The sequence below is a fragment of the Etheostoma spectabile genome, chromosome 11 (assembly GCF_008692095.1).
Source record: "Etheostoma spectabile isolate EspeVRDwgs_2016 chromosome 11, UIUC_Espe_1.0, whole genome shotgun sequence".
Taxonomy (NCBI): domain Eukaryota; kingdom Metazoa; phylum Chordata; class Actinopteri; order Perciformes; family Percidae; genus Etheostoma; species Etheostoma spectabile.
This window is the reverse complement of record NC_045743.1, coordinates 18103116-18126112: the sequence shown is the minus strand read 5'-3', so window position 1 is coordinate 18126112 and position 22997 is coordinate 18103116. Positions and strand designations below refer to the sequence as shown.

The following is a 22997-nucleotide window of genomic DNA, read 5'->3' as shown; positions in this document are numbered from 1 at the left end:
ATGGTTAACGGGAAGACAACACGAGGGTTAATCAATGTTTAAGTTTTATTTTTTCCTTTCTTTTGACGTTTCTTTTCCCCAGTGTTTGCCACTACGTAACACCAACTTATTAACTTTAGCTTTACAGTTGTTGTAGGAATTTCTGGTCAATAAACCTCATTTGTAGGAAATTATCCCTAATGTTTGAGTTAGAAAAGCAGAAATGATGAATTATTGAGACTAAAATGAAAGGAATGGATGTTGATGGATAATCACAGACTGGAATATGTCAACTTTTACTCAATACTATTTCAACAACACTTCAATTTCTTTTTTCCAAATGCTATAAAATTGAATAAGACGCCCCAAAATTAATGAAGGTAGTAGAATGTTATTTTGGGTTATTACAACTGGATAGTTAAAAAGAAGTATGATATAGGAAAACGGACCCGAGGACAACCTGAGGGTTAACATATGCTCTCTTTTTGGGGAGACAACCTAATGCGTGGCCCATCATGATAACTTTCCCACTCCACATGTCTAATCTTACATTGTTACATGGCTGGCCTCAAAGGAAGAAACAAACCTGATGTGTGTGACATCTTCGAGCAGTGCAAGCTCAGAGCCGTTAACACGGATTGGGTCTCACAGCCAATACGGACGGATATTAACAGACATGGCCACGGTCCACTAAGGGCTATTGTTTTCCACACAATGCAACCGCAGTGGGCTGATTAATGCTTGGCTGTATGTCAGCATGTCAGTTGCATAACTTTCCCTCTGTAATGCAGATTGTCAATTTAAAGCTGCATTCTTAGGTTTTGACATAGAGGCATGCAATTGGAAATGAGTGGCATGCCCAAGGTAGCTAACTTAGCAATAACTCGGCATCATCCCATGCTTTTTGTTGTGTCTATAGGCAGGAGCAGGTGTGTGTGTGTGTGTGTGTGTGTGTGTGTGTGTGTGTGTGTGTGTGTGTGTGTGTGTGTGTGTGTGGGTGTGAGTGGGCACGCAGCACGCACGCACGCACGCACGCACGCACGCACGCATACATTATTTTATCCCCACTAGTTTGTTTTTTAGGGTTCATACATTTTGGGAAAAAAATGGAAAAGTTATGGAATTTGAAAAATGCAAATTCTAGGCCTGGAAAGGTTTTGTTAATAAAAACACCCAGAAAGTTTTGGAAAAGTCATGGAATTTTATTTTAACAAAGCATAATACGGGATTAATATTAAAAAAAAAAGAAAAAAAAGAAAGTATTTTGTGTCGTCTTAACCTTGACGTTGTATTCTGGGCGTGATATTACAAATTCCACTGTGAACCACATACATTGTCATTCATTTTATTGTTAAACCTCTGAGGGTGAACTTTAACGCAGATTCTAATTCTTAGTGTATAATGTTGACTGAGATTTTCAGGAATACATAGTCATGGAAATTTGCTGAAAAGTATTGGTTAAAATGCGTATGAACCCGGAGTTTTGGACAGTTAGAAGCTTCACATTGTGGGCGCCCAGATAGCTCAGCTGGTAGAGCGGGCGCCCATATGTAGAGGCTCACCCCTCAACGCAGTGGGCCAGGGTTCGACTCCTCCGACCTGTGGCCCTTTGCTGCATGTCATTCCCTCTCTATCTCCTTTCATCTGTTCTGTCAAAAACAAAGGCCTAAACTGCCCCAAAAAAAGAAGCTTGACATTGTATTTGTCTAAAAAAAATCTCTGAACCAGTCCTAGAGAAATGGCCTAACTTCTCCTTTTACATTTTAATTTCTATATATCGTGAACACTATTGAAAACATACAATAAGTTATGAAAACAGAAGACCGGTCTTGTTGTTTACAGACTGCGAGCACTGCCCTTCCAGCTGTGTTTTTGTCTCTACAGGGAATGTATGTCTTTATGCATGCAGTGAAGGGGACACCGTTTGAGACCCCGGACCAAGGAAAAGCCAGACTTCTCACACATTGGGAACAGCTTGACTACGGCGTGCAGTTCACGTCATCTAGAAAGTTCTTCACCATCTCCCCAATCATCCTGTAAGTATCAGAGATCACGTGATTCTGTCTTTACACTGATTTAGACGTGGAGATGTATGTACGTACGTACGCCAACGTGTTCCCATTTCACATAGGAACGTGTTTTGAGAAGGGCATCGACTTGTCTAACTCTGGGGGTAACGGTGAATACGCTTAAGTCCCAATAACTTGGCGTGTTCCTTTAAGACTGCAATGCAAGGTGTAACCATGGCAAAACATATCATTTATTAAACCAAAACGTAGCAATGTAAATGTAGTCTCAGAGGCCAAAACACCGCCACACCCAAATGTAGGTATTTTATTGGTGTAATTCAGAGGGACTTGTTTTACGTTTCATTGCATGGTATATCACATACCATATAAGGAAACACATATTGTTTGGCCTCTCCTAAAGCCTACCTAACTTAACCATAGACAGTTAAAGAAGTGGACCGACAGATCCCGTTGTTCTGGACAACCGTGCCAAGAGAAATCTCAATCATTCCCTCAATCGGTTTTTGGCCTTTAAATCCGGACGATGGTATAGAATACCGAATAGCCGGTGGGTTGTGAAGCCATCGATACGGTCTTTGTTGTTAACATAGTCACCGGTAGTCGCCTTGATGACCGTTTCAAAATCCCGTTTGTTTTTGGAGTCATTTTCTGATCTCTCAGGGAACATTTGATACTACCAGACATAAAAGAAAGCATTTCATCATCATTATCTCTAAAACTGTTGACCATGACCACAATATTAAATTAATGTGGAAACTGACAAATGTAGGAACTTTATAGATAATTGTTCTGCACACTTTCGTTTTCCTTTACTGCCTTTTTTATGTCTAATGGAAGGGGGGGGGGGGGGGGGGGGGGGGGGGGGGTCTGTCTGTTGTTCTCCACAGATACTTCCTGGCAAGTTTCTACACAAAGTACGACACCACACACTTCGTCATAAACACTGCCTCACTTCTGAGCGTCCTGATCCCCAAGCTGCCACAACTACACCGAGTGAGAATCTTCGGCATCAACAAGTATTAAGGAATTGTAAATATTGTGTTTCATAGCAACAGAAGTCAACTCCTGTGTAGTCCATACCGCCGATGTGTGTGTGTGTGTGTGTGTGTGTGTAAACGTCGCCGTCGTCGTTTAGATGTATCAGGTTTACGATGAAATGTTAAAAAATAAAGCAGGAGTAGGTCTGTAGACGACAGGATGCCATATGCATTACTAACTTATGTGAATATTTAATGATGTATTTGTGGCCTGCATAGACCTGGGCTGGCCCGGGCATCAGCGAGGTTTTTGGTTGGTTGTTTTATTCTTTGCCCTAAAAATCACACGGCAACACAAATTGTGAATACGAGTCCCAAATGTATTTTTTCAGAGACGTGTACTTCCTGAGGGTCGGGGCCTGTGGCTCGTCGTTTATCGGTACACTCTCATTTTGTAATGGGCGTCAAACGTATTCATGCTGAGTGAAGAAAGGAATCCTAATACTCTTTATTTGCACGATTTCCTCGGTATGTGAATGATTTCTTCATTTGTAACTCAATCGAAACAGGGCAGACTTTTGTTCATTGTACAGTTTTTTGTGTGAATGTTACGTCCTGTATGCTAAAGATAAAGTCCCGCGTGTAGAAGTGAGACAAACTCCTGTTGTCTGGTTAAGTGTTTACTGAAGGTCTACAGTAGCTCTGGGATCGGGGGCTCTCTTTAGATTTAGACTTTTTGGCAATCATCAAGGCAGCTAGTCCTGCTTGGTTTGCCCATATCTCTCGAGAGTTCCTATCCTTAATCTTATTAAAATCTTTGTGCCCTCGAAGTGTTTCATCTCTAATGGTTGTCCATTGCATGTTTCCCAATAATTAAAGAATATCAGGAATGTAAAGAAACAGTTGGTTACTAGCCACAAAGGAAAAGTCAGTCAATTCAGGATTTTCTCAGATCATCAGAGGATTTAACACAAGATTTCTTTTCTTTTCTTTTTTAGAAAACCATATTTGACCTGAGAAGCAACACTGACAATCCTAGGCATATAACACATCCCCGGTATAATAGATGAATGATAGCGTTGCAGCAGATTGCACAAGAAGAACGACGCTTGGAAGCAATTATCAAAATGCACATCTGAGAAATTAATCACATAAATACAATGTAGTGGAAAAACCACTTTGACACGTTTTGAGTTGCTCATACTGTCGAGTCCACATGGGGGATAGAGCCTTTTACAACTCAACATTTGTTGTTTTGCAGCCGGAAGCTGAATTGTGATAAAACAATAGCATGTTATTTTAGTTAGTACTGTAGGTTGTAACCGCTGCAAATGTGAAAACCTCAACGATACAAGTACAAAAACACTAGATAAACACTGATGTGACCTCATCTGGACCTATGCACTGAAACACTTACAAAATGTAATTCCCCGCTAAATTAACTTTCACTGTGTGAATATCTTACCCAAAGTCAGGCTTTAGTGTCACCAACTTATTCTTTAATCCTTCCAACGAGCCTAAAGGAAAGGAGCCTTATTATCTTCTACACACATACTCTCAATACAACAATGGCTAAATGATTCAACCGTTTATTTAAAAGAAATTCTTATGTAACATAATATAATTTATGTAAAAACTAAAATGCCCATTCATGTTTGATATTGATACATTATTCACTTTGCTGTACACTCTCTCTTTTGTGGTCTCCCAGACCGTTAAGATCCTCGCACTGCTTGCCCAGCACTCCTTTGTAAACCTCAAAGTGATGGTTCAGATCTTTCTGCGAGTGGATTTTATATCTGGTCCCTGCAGCCCCGTCAGCCGAGGCAGCGCCGTAGAAGACCCGACCTATCCGGGAGTGTACCAGCGCCATGGCGCACATGACACAAGGTTCTCGGGTCACGTAAAGGTCGTACCCGGTGCATATGTACGGCTGAGCGCTCCGCTCTGCACCAGGAACGCTCTGACAGGTGTCAGATGTTGGTGAGGTAAACCCGCAAGCAGGGTATCTGTCAAAAGAATAACATCCACCGCCCTGGCTCTGAGCCACCAGGTCAATACAGACCATGGCTGCATGATGAAGAGGATGGTCCCCCCTGCAGTCGTGGCCCACTGCAATGATTCTCTCCGTTGCCGGGTCAACCACCACAGCCCCCACCGCCTCCATTCCCAACTCCCTTCCTGCTTTGGCAGCTGTTAAAGCCGTCGTCATGTACATGTGCATCCTGGCCTTCTGAGGCGGACTGAAGAGCTCGCCCCTCAGGGCCACGGTCACCTGTTTGTCCTCGTGAAAGGACGTAGGCCAGTGTTTGCTCGCCCGCTCAAACTGGGGTCGGGTCAAGGGGGGGCGTGCGGGGACTTTCACCACAAAAGGCTCACCTAATCCATCACGTCTAACTTCCTCCGAGGGGAGCAGAGAGTCGATGTTGATCACTTTCATGTCTGGTGCGTCACTGACGAGGCACACGAGGACTTCCAGAGGATGAGGGCTGTCCTTCTCCCTGACCGCCCGCACCCTCTTGATGTGCTGAAGGCCATTCAACGGGTACAGGCTGCTCAGCTCCCGGAGAAGCCGCGATGTCTCTTTCTTGTTGACAATGGGTGCAGCAAACGCCTTGACCAGCTCGACGTCTTGCGACTGCTCATCTGACAGGACGGGATGAGCAACCCAGGAGTCGGAGTCGTCGCACACCAACCCTTTCCAGCGCTTCGCCTGTGGCTCCATTGTTTGGGCTTCCTCCTGTGAAATGGGATTTCACACCAAAGTCAGTGCACTTTTCAGGACAGAACACATGATGACAAAGCCTTTCAGAAACTACGCCTGCTCTACAGTATATAATATAATAACAGCTTTAGCCCAAAAAGAGCTTTGCGGCATTAAATTTCCAGGGATCAGCTGGCAGGTTGTGTCCCAACAGTCTAGGCAGGTTTGCCGACTCAAAACATGAGCAAGCCAGTTGTAACTTTGAAGATGTGACTCTGGTTAATAAGTGAGGGTTGCAAGGTGAGGAATGCATAGACAAGGCACAACCAATAAGGATTCATATCCATTTTATGTATGTAATGCTGAACAAAATGAATCAACAAAAACAAATACATTTAAGACACCATTCTTCCAAATGTTTTTTACTCAGATCCCATGCTCGTTAAAATATTTAAGACATGACAGTTAAACAGTTTCTAGTTGTGACCCTGTTTGTATTGTTGCCTTTGATGAAGTACAGGAAAGGTACTACAGCAGTGAGATCACTTGAGGCAGCACAGATATTAAACAAAGCTAGAAGTGATTTATTATAAAGACGTGAATAAAGCAGCTGGAGGAGACAGTCCCATTGATAGTATGCTTGATGGTGTCAGTGGCAAAAACAGCATGTAGTATTATAACACTCTATCATAGAAACAGGCAGTCTTCCCTCATTTCCTCCCCAGTACAAGCCTTGTCTTCATAACTTTGGGCACATGTCGTATGGTCAGTGACACTCTGGTTCCTCGGATCAGCGTCTCTCCCGGCACGGCCCCGGCAGCAGACCGGTTCACCACCTTGTCTGTCAGCGTGTCCTGGGCGCGGGGCCGGATGCCGTGGAGGAGACGCTGGTACGTGTCCTCCTGCAGGATGAGAAGACTGCGCGGCTTCACCAGCAGGGAGAAGAGGAAGCGGTTCTCCTCCGTCTGCGGTGCATCCGCCTCCTGACTGCTGATGGGCGCGTAGAAGTCCAGTAAGGTGTGAGAGCCCAGACTGATGGTGGTGACGGTTGGGTGGTACAGGGGGCCGTCTTCATGAGGCATGATCCCTTCTCCTGGTTTGTACTCATTCACCAACACATGGTTGGCTGTTTTCCCACTGAATGCACCGAGAGAGGAGATCTTCTCGCAGTACGTCTGGAGCCAGTCGGGGATCTTTTCTGCCAGCATGCCTCTGGGATGTGGGACCCCTCCCCAGTTCTGAAGCCGTCTGCCTGACAGCTGGGTCCATTTAGTTTTGGGAGATTTGTACACCTGCTGTAGAAGGTAGGACTCCTCATCTTCTGATATGAAATCTGGGATGTAATACACTGTTGGTGGGGCATCGTGTACGACAAACTGCTTCAAATCCTCCAAAATACAAGCTGGGTGTTCCATACCTCCTTTAGGAAAGTTGACATGAAATGCTAGTTAAAAAAAAAAAATTAAGTCAAAAGAATGCTAATGCTGCTAAAGCTAACCTTCCTGGTGGAGGCTAACAGGAATAACAACGTGTACCACACAGCCATGTTTAATAACTACTAACGTATACTACTAGAAAAACTGACTGGAACATCTACCAGAAACGTCTAAAATGTGGATTCAAACGTGCATGTTATCCAATTAACGAGTTTATAATTAAATATAGCAAGTTGTGTTGATAGCATTAGCAACTTAGCAACTGTTATCTCCCTCAAAACATTTAGCTACAGACACACTCTGTGCCCAAAACACCACAACTAAGCTGCAGACAGACCGTCAAACAGATTGTATTATAAATTGTAAATTAAATTATGATAAATTCACTGACATGAAATGGGTAGATAACGTTACTGGTTTGTTATTCTGCAGTTATAAAGCCAGTCGGCGACACAAAAATCCCAAATGGAAAAATCCCGTACGAATGAACATATCTGGTGCCTTTAATGTTGTGGTACTTCGGAACTTTTTACTGGTAAAACGAGTTTTACACATCCAAAATAAAGTTATTTTGGTCGGAAAGATTACCATAACAAGTGGCGATAATTTCTATTAATCCCTCAAATCTCCTTTTCCTAATGATGCCGTGACATAACAGTTACAAAAGTAAGAGTATGTTACGTGTTAATTCAGCTATACCAAATATTAATTATATTAATAAGATGGCTTCATACAACACTGACTGTTTCAGGAAAGGTATTAACAATCTGCCAACTTTCCCAATAATACAATACTTTCTTGTTCCTGAGTTGTTGTGCGGTTTTTTATCAGAAGTCCCGCATTTCCGGACGTAGTAACGTTACCCGTGAAGGCAGCACAGATCAATAACGTCACACGGAAAAGGATCATTTTAAATACTGAAAAAGCGCCATGTTTGTAACACACAGTACTACCTACAGGAACCTAAAAACGGACACATTTGACATTTTACGTGACACCAAATCAACTTTACCTCTTTCAACATCAAACATTTGATAAAAATACCGTTTGGTCAGAAGGAAGCCCAGTCATCAGCTCGACTCGTGCACATGCTTGTGCAGCTGACTAAAATGTCCCCGAACAAAAAGCATCTACTTTCTAGACCCATGCTTTATTTTCCAACCGATTTTTTGAATTATTTGCTATTTAAACGTATGCGTTTAACAGCTATAATCTGAATTATGTTGCTAATAATATTTTGTAAATGTCTTCGTGCATGTGCTCAAAGGTCACAAACCTACCGTTGCACGGAATTATTTACCTGTGACACAGCCACACGGCTAGAGCGAAACACTTATGCTACTCACTAACTTTGTGCTCGTAGCTAAATGGGATTTTTTTTTTTACTGTTTTTGGCTCGTTTACCTGGAAACTAATATGTTCCCATAGTCGTCTCAGCTTCTTAATTTAAGAGTTTAAAATTCAATGGGAAATGAGGTGAGGTCACCCCCCAGTTCCTAGGCTATTTTAACTCACAGCTGGCTAGGATTAGTCATGAACATGTTCCCTACAAAAGTAACAATTCTGCACAGGCTGCTACAGTTTAGACACCCATTTTGGTCCTGTCCTTCACTTGGAAAGGCCCCCTGCTCCAGACTGGTTCTGGGCATCGAGACCAGCTGTGATGACACAGGAGCTGCTGTGATGGACGAGACAGGGGAACTCCTGGGGGAGTCTCTGCATTCACAGAAACAAGTTCATCTGAGGTGGGTGTATTTACTGAGTTTATCACTTTATTCTATTAGTATGAGATGGCCTACCTACATTATGAGTGGTATAACTATCAACATACAGTATGTTTTTAGGTTGTTTACGCCCTAGTTTCTTATTTGCTATTAATCATGGCTGCTAGTAGGGAGGGGCGTTGGCTTGAGACGGGGGTAGCTGTGCCACTTCTGACTCACACATACACAGCTTTTGCATTGCTGTACCTGAAATGGAAATAAATGGACTAAAAATGGATTTTCCTTTCGGTCTTTTGTGCGTTTAAATCATACCCCTATGTTGGTAAGTGGCTCTGGGAGGATTTGTAAGCCACTACATTGGGGGGTCAGAGCTGTGTTCAGTTAACAGGGTCATTGCTTTAGGGGCTTTTGCTGTTTTTCATATGTCCTTCCCTCCTGACTGCTGCAGGACAGGTGGCATCATCCCCACCGTGGCACAGCAGCTCCACAGAGACAACATAGAGCGTGTGGTCCAGGAGGCTTTGGAGAGGAGCGGCACGGACCCGAGCCGGCTCTCCGCCGTGGCCACCACGGTGAAGCCCGGCTTGGGCCTGAGCTTGGGCGTCGGTCTCGAGTTCAGCCAGAGGTTCGTGAGGCAGCACAACTTGCCCTTCATCCCCATCCACCACATGGAAGCCCACGCCCTGACCGTCAGGATGCTTCAGCCTGTCGCCTTCCCCTTCCTGGTCCTGCTCGTTTCTGGGGGTCACTCGCTTCTCGCCGTGGCCCGAGGGGTCGACGACTTTCTGCTTCTGGGTCACACTCTGGATGAAGCTCCTGGGGATACACTGGATAAAGTAAGGTCTTAAGTTAACTCTAAAATATGAGTGCTGTTAGTGGTCATGAAAAAGGACTAAAAACATTTCTTTTTAGCAGAACTTATGAGTTTTAACCTTGCACAAAAATGTCGTTGCACTATTTATAGATATTTTACACTGATGTTTTTTACCTTGCTTTTATGATCTTACCTGTAGCACTTTGAGATTTGTTTACATTTTACAAATAAAATGTATTATTATTATCGTTATCATGATGTTCAATTTGTGAAAACAAATACAAACCAAATATTGTCATTTGTGGATTCTCAGGTGGCGAGACGTTTGTCCCTCATAGAGCACCCACAGTGCTCCACACTAAGTGGGGGACAAGCTATAGAGCTTCTAGCGAAGGACGGCGACAGGACGAGGTTTCCTCTCAGGACACCCATGGGAAAAACATACGACTGCTGCTTTTCTTTCGCTGGGCTACGGAATCAAGTTAACATGTTGATAGTGAAAAAAGAAGCCGAGGAAGGTATGAGGACACGCACAAGGTCTCGCATATGACAACCAGAACCCAAGATGCATAGACCATTTATTAACAAACAGAAAGCTTGACTTATCCAACACGTGTGTAACTTAAAACATATGAATTCATCTGTGTTTATCAAGTACACCCCCCCATCACACACATACTGTATATTTATTATTACCACTGTTTTATTGCTTACATAGAAGGCACTGCCAGATTACATTTCCCTGAAATTGTATTTTTATATGATTTCACGCAGCAAATACAGGACAATACAGGCAGGTATACATACATACATACATACATACATACATACAGTACCATACATACAGTACACATACATACATACATACATCATACTAATACATACAGTACACCATACATACCACATACATACTACACATACTACAGTACACACATACATACACATACATACATACATACATACCTACATACATCATATACTACATACATACTACACATACTACAGTACACCATACACTACATACAGTACCATACATACATACACCTACATACATACATACAGTACACATACATACATACATACATACACATACAGTACACATACATACATACATACATACAGTACACATACATACATACAACATCAACATACATACATACATACATACATACATACACCTACACATACATTACATACAGACATACATACTATACATAAATACATACATACAGTACACATACATACATACATACAGTACACACACATACATACAGTACACACACATACATACATCCATACATGCACATCTGGACTTAAATTCACACCTGGTCACTTTATCACTTTAACACTGGACTCAACACTGATATCTAATAACAACAATAAGAACATTCGTCAAATAAAACAAAGAAGACCATCAATTTATTACAGTGTCAGTGTTGAGTCCAGTGTTAAAGTGATAAGTGACCAGGTGTGAATTTAAGTCCAGATGTGCATGTATGGATGATGTATGTGTGTGTACGTATGTATGTGTGTGTACTGTAGTGTATGTATGTATGTGTACTGTATGTATGTATTGTATGTATGTATGTATGTATGTATGTATGTATATGTATGGTACGGGTATGTATGTATGTATGTATGTATGTATGTATGTGTCTGTATGTAGTGTGTACTGTATGTATGTATGTATGTATGTGTACTGTATGTGTATGTATGTATGTATGTATGATGTACTGTATGTATGTATGTATGTGATGTATGTATGTTGTGTACTGTATGTAGGTATGGTGTACTGTATGTATGTGTATGTATGTATGTAGTATATGATGTTGTAGTATGTATGTATGTATGTATGTGTACTGTATGTGTGTACTGTAGTATGTGTAGTATGATGTGTATGAGTGTACTGTATGTATTGTATGATGTATGTATGTTGTATGTGTACTGTATGTATGGTACTGTATGTATGTATGTATGATGTATGTGTACATGTATGTATGTATGTATGTATGTATGTATGTATCCTGCCTGTATTGTCCTGTATTTGCTGCGTGAAATCATATAAAAATACAATTTCAGGGAAATGTAATCTGGCAGTGCCTTCTATGTAAGCAATAAAACAGTGGTAAAATAAATATACAGTAGTGTGTGATGGGGGGGTGTACTTGATAAACACAGATGAATTCATATGTTTTAAGTTACACACGTGTTGGATAAGTCAAGCTTTCTGTTTGTTAATAAATGGTCTATGCATCTGGGTTCTGGTTGTCATATGCGAGACTGTGCGTGTCCTCATACCTTCCTCGGCTTCTTTTTTCACTATCACATGTTAACTTGATTCCGTAGCCCAGCGAAAGAAAGCAGCAGTCGATGTTTTTCCCATGGGTGTCCTGAGAGGAAACCTGTCCTGTCGCCGTCCTTCGCTAGAAGCTCTATAGCTGTCCCCCACTTAGTGTGGAGCACTGTGGGTGCTCTATGAGGGACAAACGTCTCGCCACCTGAGAATCCACAAATGACAATATTTGGTTTGTATTTGTTTTCACAAATTGAACATCATGATAACGATAATAATAATACATTTATTTGAAAATGTAAACAAATCTCAAAGTGCTACAGGTAAGATCATAAAAGCAAGGTAAAAAACATCAGTGTAAAATATCTAAATAGTGCAACGACATTTTGTGCAAGGTTAAAACTCATAAGTTCTGCTAAAAAGAAATGTTTTTAGTCCTTTTTCAGACCACTAACAGCAACTCATATTTAGAGTTAACTTAAGACCTTACTTTATCCAGTGTATCCCAGGAGCTTCATCCAGAGTGTGACCCAGAAGCAGAAAGTGCTCGACCCCTCGGGCCACGGCGAGAAGCGAGTGACCCCAGAAACGAGCAGGACCAGGAAGGGGAAGGCGACAGGCTGAAGCATCCTGACGGTCAGGGCGTGGGCTTCCATGTGGTGGATGGGGATGAAGGGCAAGTTGTGCTGCCTCACGAACCTCTGGTGAACTCGAGACCGACGCCCAAGCTCAGGCCCAAGCCGGGCTTCACCGTGGTGGCCACGGCGGAGAGCCGGCTCGGGTCCGTGCCGTCCTCTCCAAAGCCTCCTGGAACACACGCTCTATGTTGTCTCTGGGAGCTGCTGTGCCACGGTGGGGATGATGCCACCTGTCCTGCAGCAGTCAGGAGGGAAGGACATATGAAAAACAGCCAAGCCCTAAAGCTGACCCTGTTAACTGAACACAGCTCTGACCCCCAATGAGTGGCTTACAAATCCTCCCAGAGCCACTTACAACATAGGGGTTGATTTAAACGCACAAAGACCGAAAGGAAAAATCCATTTTTAGTCCATTATTTCCATTTCGTACAGCAATGCAAAAGCTGTGTATGTGTGAGTCAGAAGTGGCACAGCTACCCCGTCTCAAGCCAACGCCCCTCCCTACTAGCAGCCATGATAATAGCAAATAGAAACTAGGGGTAACAACCTAAAAACATACTGTATGTTGATAGTTATACCACTCAATGTAGGTAGGCCATCATCATACTAATAGAATAAAGTGATAAACTCAGTAAATACACCCACCTCAGATGAACTTGTTTCTGTGAATGCAGAGACCCCCAGGAGTTCCCCTGTCTCGTTCATCACAGCAGCTCTGTGTCATCACAGCTGGTTCGATGCCCAGAACCAGTCTGGAGCAGGGGGCCTTTCCAAGTGAAGGACAGGACAAAATGGGTGTCTAAACTGTAGCAGCCTGTGCAGAATGTTACTTTTGTAGGGAACATGTTCATGACTAATCCTAGCCAGCTGTGAGTTAAAATAGCCTAGGAACTGGGGGGTGACCTCACCTCATTTCCCATTGAATTTTAAACTCTTAAATTAAGAAGCTGAGACGACTATGGGAACATATTAGTTTCCAGGTAAACGAGCCAAAAACAGTAAAAAAAAAAATCCATTTAGCTACGAGCACAAAGTTAGTGAGTAGCATAAGTGTTTCGCTCTAGCCGTGTGGCTGTGTCACAGGTAAATAATTCCGTGCAACGGTAGGTTTGTGACCTTTGAGCACATGCACGAAGACATACAAAATTATTAGCAACATAATTCAGATTATAGCTGTAAACGCATACGTTTAAATAGCAAATAATTCAAAAAATCGGTTGGAAAATAAAGCATGGGTCTAGAAAGTAGATGCTTTTTGTTCGGGACATTTAGTCAGCGCACAAGCATGTGCACGAGTCGAGCTGATGATGGGCTTCTTCTGACCAAACGGTATTTTTATCAAATGTTTGATGTTGAAAGAGGTAAAGTTGATTTGGTGTCACGTAAAATGTCAATGTCCGTTTTTAGGTTCCTGTAGGTAGTACTGTGGTTACAACATGGCGCTTTTCAGTATTTAAAATGATCCTTTTCCGTGTGACGTTATTGATCTGTGCTGCCTTCACGGGTAACGTTACTACGTCGGAAATGCGGGACTTCTGATAAAAAACCGCACAACAACTCAGGAACAAGAAAGTTGTATTATTGGGAAAGTTGGCAGATTGTTAATACCTTTCCTGAAACGTCAGTGTGTATGAAGCCATCTATTAATATAATTAATATTTGGTATAGCTGAATTAACACGTAACATACTCTTACTTTTGTACTGTTATGTCACGGCATCATTAGGAAAAGGAGATTTGAGGGATTAATAGAAATTATCGCCACTTGTTATGGTAATCTTCCGACCAAAATAACTTTATTTTGGATGTGTAAAACTCGTTTTACCAGTAAAAAGTTCCGAAGTACCACAACATTAAAGGCACCAGATATGTTCATTCGTACGGGATTTTTCCATTTGGGATTTTTGTGTCGCCGACTGGCTTAAACTGCAGAATAACAAACCAGTAACGTTATCTACCATTTCATGTCAGTGAATTTATCATAATTTAATTTACAATTTATAATACAATCTGTTTGACGGTCTGTCTGCAGCTTAGTTGTGGTGTTTTGGGCACAGAGGTGTCTGTAGCTAAATGTTTTGAGGGAGATAACAGTGCTAAGTTGCTAATGCTATCAACACAACTTGCTATATTTAATTATAAATCGTTAATTGGATAACGCACGTTTGAATCCAAATTTTAGACGTTCTGGTAGATGTTCCAGTCAGTTTTTCGTAGTATACGTTAGTAGTTATTAAACATGGCTGTGTGGTACACGTTGTTATTCCTGTTAGCCTCCACCAGGAAGGTTAGCTTTAGCAGCATTAGCATCTCTTTGACTTAATTTTTTTTTTTTAACTAGCATTTCATGTCAACTTTCCTAAAGGAGGTATGAAACCCCAGCTGTATTTTGGAGGATTTGAAGCAGTTTGTCGTACACGATGCCCCACCAACAGGTGTATTACATCCAGATTTCATATCAGAAGATGAGAGTCCTACCTTCTACAGAGGTGTACAAATCTCCCAAACTAATGGACCCAGCTGTCAGGCAGACGGCTTCAGAACTGGGGAGGGGTCAATCCCAGAGGCATGCTGGCAGAAAAGATCCCCGACTGGCTCCAGACGTACGCGGAAGATCTCTCTCTCGGTGCATTCAGTGGGAAAACAGCCAACCATGTGTTGGTGAATGAGTACAAACCAGGAGAAGGATCATGCCTCATGAAGACGGCCCCCTGTACCACAACCGTCACCACCATCAGTCTGGGCTCTCACACCTTACTGGACTTCTACGCGCCCATCAGCAGTCAGGAGGCGGATGCACCGCAGACGGAGGAGAACCGCTTCCTCTTCTCCTGGTGTGAAGCCGCGCAGTCTTCTATCCTGCAGGAGGACACGTACCAGCGTCTCCTCCACGGCATCCGGCCCCGCGCCCAGGACACGCTGACAGACAAGGTGGTGAACCGGTCTGCTGCCGGGGCCGTGCCGGGAGAGACGCTGATCCGAGGAACAGAGTGTCACGACCATACGACATGTGCCCAAAGTTATGAAGACAAGGCTTGTACTGGGGAGGAAATGAGGGAAGACTGCCTGTTTCTATGATAGAGTGTTATAATACTACATGCGTTTTTGCCACTGACACCATCAAGCATACTATCAATGGGACTGTCTCCTCCAGCTGCTTTATTCAGTCTTTATATAAATCACTTCTAGCTTTGTTTAATACTGTGCTGCCTCAAGTGATCTCACTGCGTAGACCTTTCCTGTACTTCATCAAAGGCAACAATACAAACAGGGTCACAACTAGAAACTGTTTAACTGTCAGTCTTAAATATTTTAACGAGCATGGGATCTGAGTAAAAAACATTTGGAAGAATGGTGTCTTAAATGTATTTGTTTTTGTTGATTCATTTTGTTCAGCATTACATACATAAAATGGATATGAATCCTTATTGGTTGTGCCTTGTCTATGCATTCCTCACCTTGCAACCACTTATTAACCAGAGTCAATCTTCAAAGTTACAACTGGCTTGCTCATGTTTTGAGGTCGGCAAACCTGCCTAGACTGTTGGGACAAACCTGCCAGCTGATCCCTGGAAATTAATGCCGCAAAGCCTTTTTGGGCTAAAGCTGTATTATATTATATACTGTAGAGCAGGCGTAGTTTCTGAAAGGCTTTGTATCATGTGTTGTCCTGAAAAGTGCACTGACTTTGGTGTGAAATCCCATTTCACAGGGGAAGCCCAAACAATGGAGCCACAGGCGAAGCGCTGGAAAGGGTTGGTGTGCGACGACTCCGACTCTGGGTTGCTCATCCCGTCCTGGCAGATGAGCAGTCGCAAGACGTCGAGCTGGTCAAGGCGTTGCTGCACATTGTCAACAAGAAAGAGACATCGCGGCTTCCGGGAGCTGAGCAGCCTGTACCCGTTGAATGGCCTTCAGCACATCAAGAGGGGCGGCGGTCAGGGAAGGACAGCCTCATCCTCTGGAAGTCCTGTGGCCTCGTCAGTGACGCACAGACATGAAAGTGATCAACATCGACTCTCTGTCCTCGGAGGAAGTTAGACGTGATGGATTAGGTGAGCCTTTTGGTGAAAGTCCCGCACGCCCCCCCTGACCCGACCCCAGTTTGAGGGCGCGAGCAAACACTGGCCTACGTCCTTTCACGAGGACAAACAGGTGACCGTGGCCCTGAGGGGCGAGCTCTTCAGTCCGCCTCAGAAGGCCAGGATGCACATGTACATGACGACGGCTTTAACAGCTGCCAAAGCAGGAAGGGAGTTGGGAATGAGGCGGTGGGGGCTGTGTGGTTGACCGGCAACGGAGAGAATCATTGCCGTGGGCCACGACTGCAGGGGGACCATCCTTTATCATGCAGCCATGGTCTGTATTGACCTGGTGGCTCAGAGCCAGGGCGGTGGATGTTATTCTTTTGACAGATACCCTGCTTGCGGGTTTACCTCACCAACATCTGACACCTGTCAGAGCGTTCCTGGTGCAGAGCGAGCGCTCAGCCGTACATATGCACCGGGTACGACCTTTACGTGACCCGAGAACCTTGTGTCATGTGGCCCATGGCGCTGGTACACTCCCGGATAGGTGGGTCTTCTACGGCGCTGCCTCGGCTGACGGGGCTGCAGGGACCAGATATAAAATCCACTCGCAGAAAGATCTGAACCATCAATTTGAGGTTTACAAAGGAGTGCTGGGCAGCAGTGCGAGGATCTTAACGGTCTGGGAGACCACAAAAGAGAGAGTGTACAGCAAAGTGAATAATGTATCAATATCAAAAATGAATGGGCATTTTAGTTTTTACAAATTATATTATGTTACATAGAATTTCTTTAAATAAACGGTTGAATCATTTAGCCATGTTGTATTGAGAGTAGTGTGTAGAAGATAATAAGGCTCCTTTCTTAGGCTCGTTGGAAGGATTAAAGATAAGTTGGTGACACTAAAGCCTGACTTTGGGTAAGATTCACACAGTGAAGTTAATTTAGGGGGGAATTACATTTGTAAGTGTTTCAGTGCATAGGTCCAGATGAGGTCACATCAGTGTTTATCTAGTGTTTGTACTTGTACGTTGAGGTTTTCACATTTGCCGCGGTTACAACCTACAGTAATAACTAAAATAACATGCTATTGTTTATCACAATCAGCTTCCGGCTGCAAAACAACAATGTTGAGTTGTAAAGGCTCTATCCCCCATGTGGACTCGACAGTATGAGCAACTCAAAACGTGTCAAAGTGGTTTTTCCACTACATTGTATTTATGTGATTAATTTCTCAGATGTGCATTTTGAATTGCTTCAAGCGTCGTTCTTCTTGTGCAATCTGCTGAACGCTATCATATCTATTATACCGGGGATGTGTTATATGCCTAGGATTGTCAGTGTTGCTTCTCAGGTCAATATGGTTTTCTAAAAAAGAAAAGAAAAAGAAATCTTGTGTTAAATCCTCTGTGATCTGAGAAAATCCTGAATTGACTGACTTTTCCTTGTGGCTAGTAACCAACTGTTTTCTTACATTCCTGATATTCTTTAATTATTGGGAAACATGCAATGGACAACCATTAGAGATGAACACACTTCGAGGGACACAGATTTTAATAAGATTAAGGATAGGAACTCTCGAGAGTATGGGCCAAACCAAGCAGGACTAGCTGCCTTGATGATGCCAAAAAGTCTAAATCTAAAGAGAGCCCCGATCCCAGAGCTACTGTAGACCTTCAGTAAACACTAACCAGACAACAGGATGTCTCACTTCTACACGCGGGACTTTATTTAGCATACAGGACGTAACATTCACACAAAAAAACTGTACAATGAAAAAGTCTGCCCTGTTTCGATTGAGTTACAAATGAAGAAATCATTCACATACCGAGGAAATGTGCAATAAAGAGTATTAGGATTCCTTTCTTCACTCAGCATGATACGTTTGAAGCCCATTACAAAATGAGAGTGTACGATAACGACGAGCCACAGGCCCGACCCTCAGGAAGACACGTCTCTGAAAAAATACATTTGGGACTCGGTAACAATTTGTGTTGCGTGTGATTTTTAGGGCAAAGAATAAAACAACCAACCAAAAAACTCGCTGATGCCCGGGCCAGCCCAGGTCTATGCAGGCCACAAATACATCATTAATATTCACATAAGTTAGTAATGCATATGGCATCCTGTCGTCTACAGACCTACTCCTGCTATTTTTTAACATTTCATCGTAAACCTGATACATCTAAACGACGACGGGACGTTTACACACACACACACACACACACATCGGCGGTATGGACTACACAGGAGTTGACTTCTGTTGCTATGAAACACAATATTACAATTCCTTATACTTGTTGATGCCGAAGATTCTCACTCGGTGTGTTGTGGCGCTTGGGGATCAGGACGCTCAGAAGTGAGGCAGTGTTTATGACGAAGGTGTGTGGTGTCGTACTTTGTGTAGAAACTTGCCAGGAAGTATCTGTGGAGAACAACAGACAGAACCCCCCCCCCCCCCCCCTTCCATTAGACATAAAAAAGGCGTAAAGGAAAACGAAAGTGGGCAGAACAATTATCTATAAAGTTCCTACTTTGTCAGTTTCCACATTAATTTATATGTGTGTCATGGTCAACAGTTTTAGAGATAATGATGATGAAATGCTTTCTTTTATGTCTGGTAGTATCAAATGTTCCTGGAGATCAGAAAATGACTCCAAAAACAACGGGATTTTGAAACGGTCACAAGGCGACTACCGGTGACTATGTTAACAACAAAGACCGTATCGATGGCTTCACAACCCACCGGCTATTCGGTATCTCTACCATCGTCCGGATTTAAAGGCCAAAACCGATTGAGGGTGATTGAGATTTCTCTGGCACGGTTGTCCAGAACAACGGGATCTGTCGGTCCCCTTTTAACTGTCTATGGTTAAGTTAGGTAGGCTTTAGGGAGGCCAAACAATATGTGTTTCCTTATATGGTATGTGATATACCATGCAATGAAAACGTAAAACAAGTCCCTTGAATTACACCAATAAAATACTACATTGGGTGTGGGGTGTTTTGGCCTCTGGACATACATTTACATTGCTACGTTTGGTTTTAATAAATGATATGTTTTGCCATGGTTACACCTTGCATTGCAGTCTTAAAGGAACACGCCAAGTTATTGGGACTTAAGCGTATCACCGTTACCCCCAGAGTTAGACAAGTCGAGCCCTTCTCAAAACAAGTTCCTATGTGAAATGGGAACACGTTGGCGTAGTACGTACATACATCTCACGTCTAAATCAGTGTAAAGACAGAATCACGTGATCTCTGATACTTACAGGATGATTGGGGAGATGGTGAAGAACTTTTAGATGACGTGAACTGCACGCCGTAGTCAAGCTGTCCCAATGTGTGAGAAGTGCTGGCTTTTCTTGGTCCGGGGTCTCAAACGGTGTCCCCTTCACTGCATGCATAAAGACATACATTCCCTGTAGAGACAAAAACACAGCGGAAGGGCAGTGCCGCAGTCTGTAAACAACAAGACCGGTCTTCTGTTTTCAAACTATTGTATGTTTTCAATAGTGTTCACGATATATAGAAATTAAAATGTAAAAGGAGAAGTTAGGCCATTCTCTTAGGACTGGTTCAGAGATTTTTTAGACAAATACAATGTCAAGCTTCTTTTTTGGGGCAGTTTGGCCTTTGTTTTTGACAGAACAGATGAAAGGAGATAGAGAGGGAATGACATGCAGCAAAGGGGCACAGGTCGGAGGAGTCGAACCCTGGCCCACTGCGTTGAGGGGTGAGCCTCTACATATGGGCGCCGCTCTACCAGCTGGCTATCGGGGCGCCACAATGTGAAGCTTCTAACTGTCCAAAAATCCGGGTTCATACGCATTTAACCAATACTTTTCAGCAAATTTCCATGACTATGTATTCCTGAAAATCTCAGTCAACATTATACACTAAGAATTAGAATCTGCGTTAAAGTCACCCTCAGAGGTGTAACAATAAAATGAATGACAATGTATGTGGTTCACAGTGGAATTGTATATCACGCCCAGAATACAACGTCAAGGTTAAGACGACACAAAATACTTCTTTTTTCTTTTTTTTTAATATATAATCCCGTATTAGCTTTGTTAAAATAAAATTCCCTGACTTTTCCAAAACTTTCTGGGTGTTTTTATTAACAAAACCTTTCCGGCCTAGAATTTGCATTTTTCAAATTCCATAACTTTTCCATTTTTTTCCCAAAATGTATGAACCCAAAAAACAAACTAGTGGGGATAAAATAATGTATGCGTGCGTGCGTGCGTGCGTGCGTGCGTGCGGTGCGTGCGTGCCCACTCCACCCACACACACACACACACACACAAACACAACACACACACACACACACACACACACCACAACACACACACACACACACACACACACACACACACACACACACCACACACACAACACACACAACACACACACACCACACACACACACACTGCCTCCTGCTATAGACACAACAAAAAGCATGGGATGATGCCGAGTTATTGCTAAGTTAGCTACCTTGGGCATGCCACTCATTTCCAATGCATGCCTCTAGTCAAAACCTAAGAATGCAGCTTTAATTGACAATCTGCATTACAGAGGGAAAGTTATGCAACTGACATGCTGACATACAGCCAAGCATTAATCAGCCCTGCGGTTGCATTGTGTGGAAAACAATAGCCCTTAGTGGACCGTGGCCATGTCTGTTAATATCCGTCCGTATTGGCTGTGAGACCCAATCCGTGTTAACGGCTCTGAGCTTGCACTGCTCGAAGATGTCACACACATCAGGTTTGTTTCTTCCTTTGAGGCCAGCCATGTAACAATGTAAGATTAGCACATGTGGAGTGGGAAAGTATCATGATGGGCCACGATTAGGTTGTCTCCCCAAAAAGAGAGCATATGTAAACTCAGGTTGTCCTCGGGTCCGTTTTCCTATATCATACTTCTTTTAACTATCCAGTTGTAATAACCCAAATACATTCTACTACCTTCATTAATTTTGGGGCGTTCTTATTCAATATAGCATTTGGAAAAAAGAAATTGAAGTGTTGTGAAATGTATTGAGTAAAAGTTGACATTTCCAGTCTGTGATTATCCATCAACATCCATTCCTTCATTTAGTCTCAATAATTCATCATTTCTGCTTTTCTAACTCAAACATTAGGGATAATTTCCTACAAATGAGGTTATTGACCAGAAATTCCTACAACAACTGTAAAGCGAAAGTTAATAAGTGGTGTTACGTAGTGGCAAACACTGGGAAAAGAAACGTCAAAAAGAAAGGAAAAATAAAACTTAAACATTGATTAAACCTCGTGTTGTCTTCCCGTTAACCATGAACTTGCCCTTCCAGGTCAAAATGAAAATGAATATTTTTGTTGTGCTTTTCTAATGTTTTTTTTTTTCGCGTTTTCTGATTTAATTGTCAATTTTTCCAGATTTTGGCGCTTTTTTTAAAAACCTGAGCTGGTTTAATAACAGGTTTTACACTTATTCTGGGAATTCATGGTCAACAAACTCATTTATGTCAAATTGTATAATAGCTTTTTAGTTAAAAAGGCAGAAGGATGAATTATTTTGACAAATAGTTATAGATCAGGGGATGATGAGTGGATCTCAGATGGGTAGATTGTCAAAGTTTAGTCCGGATACTGTTTGGAAAACCATTAAAAAAGATTTCAGATGGTAAGATTAAAATAACACCCCAAAATATCAGTGAAAGTACCGTAATCATTAAGTTTACCTGAAGAACGTTGCATGGAATCATTCATGTTATTCATGGGCATTTGTTGAAAGAAATCCATATTCTGATGTAAAAACATTTGAAACGGGTCAATTTGACCCGAGGATAACGCGAGGGTTAAAAGCCTAACAAAAGGTTGATTTTCAATTTCGACGGGAGGACAACACGAGGGTTAACGAGCCAGGCAAGGCCCACGGTAACACACACCCGGCTAAGCCTGCATGCAAGATTCATTGGCCTGAGAGGCTACAACTGACTGTGGTTTCAAACTGTTATCCAAAAACACCCTTAAAGCAAACGGGTATTGGTTGTTCGGAGAGAGATTTGACAATGAATGACCTGACTTGCCGTGACGTGCGGAGAGTGGGACTACACAAGTTGTGTATGACGTTGGTGAGAGTCCACACCACGGCACCGTGAAGAAGGGGATGTCAAGGCGCACAACGTGAAGTTCCCACACACCAGCGCGTAGGTCAGCCAGATCCCTCGACTGTTCATGACCCGAGTTTTAGGTTCACCTCGCTGTGTGCCACGCCCACGTTCATTCTGGTCTGGAACAGAAATATATACACACATATCCATGTATTTACACTTTATTGCGCTGTAAGCAGTCCAAAAGGGACTAAAACACTGAGAGATGCAAACAG

At 42.7% G+C, this 22997-nt stretch overlaps 4 protein-coding genes and 1 pseudogene across 9 annotated transcripts in view; 3 read left to right on the top strand and 2 right to left on the bottom strand.

The window, feature by feature from the left end:
- ormdl1 (ORMDL sphingolipid biosynthesis regulator 1) overlaps positions 1-3813 on the top strand; it is a 7074-nt gene extending 3261 nt beyond the window's left edge. The window contains exons 3-4 of the mRNA XM_032529552.1: positions 1864-2015; positions 2897-3813. Coding sequence (XP_032385443.1) covers positions 1864-2015; positions 2897-3032 — 288 coding nt within the window. The 3' untranslated portion in view covers positions 3033-3813. The remainder of the gene's footprint in view (positions 1-1863; positions 2016-2896) is intronic.
- Positions 3814-4419: 606 nt separating this feature from the next.
- Positions 4420-22997, bottom strand: part of LOC116697919 (probable inactive tRNA-specific adenosine deaminase-like protein 3) — a 20061-nt gene continuing 1483 nt past the window's right edge. The window contains exons 1-2 of one of the 3 annotated variants that reach the window (XM_032529545.1): positions 8139-8221; positions 4420-5726 (exon numbers count right to left, since the gene is read on the bottom strand). In XM_032529545.1, coding sequence (XP_032385436.1) covers positions 4656-5726; positions 8139-8150 — 1083 coding nt within the window. In that variant the 5' untranslated portion in view covers positions 8151-8221 and the 3' untranslated portion in view covers positions 4420-4655. Of the gene's footprint in view, positions 5727-7517; positions 7595-8138; positions 8222-22997 lie in introns of those variants that run through there. The other 2 variants (XM_032529546.1, XM_032529547.1) reach the window with 2 other exon arrangements.
- On the bottom strand, positions 5812-8236 carry alkbh6 (alkB homolog 6). 4 transcript variants are annotated; one of them, XM_032529548.1, is made up of 2 exons: positions 8139-8236; positions 5812-7110 (listed from the first exon to the last, which is right to left on the bottom strand). In XM_032529548.1, the coding sequence occupies exons 1-2, from the start codon at positions 8155-8157 to the stop codon at positions 6401-6403; spliced, it is 729 nt and encodes a 242-aa protein (XP_032385439.1). In that variant the 5' UTR covers positions 8158-8236; the 3' UTR covers positions 5812-6400. The 4 variants fall into 4 exon arrangements, with proteins under 4 accessions (XP_032385439.1, XP_032385442.1, XP_032385441.1 ...); XM_032529551.1 differs by having other exon boundaries at positions 8171-8188; XM_032529550.1 differs by lacking the exon at positions 8139-8236 and adding an exon at positions 7518-7609.
- osgepl1 (O-sialoglycoprotein endopeptidase-like 1) overlaps positions 8421-22997 on the top strand; it is a 16226-nt gene continuing 1649 nt past the window's right edge. Inside the window, exons 1-3 of the mRNA XM_032529543.1 lie at positions 8421-8871; positions 9299-9686; positions 9978-10182. Coding sequence (XP_032385434.1) covers positions 8660-8871; positions 9299-9686; positions 9978-10182 — 805 coding nt within the window. The 5' untranslated portion in view covers positions 8421-8659. The remainder of the gene's footprint in view (positions 8872-9298; positions 9687-9977; positions 10183-22997) is intronic.
- LOC116698045 (probable inactive tRNA-specific adenosine deaminase-like protein 3) lies at positions 16321-19927 on the top strand (annotated as a pseudogene).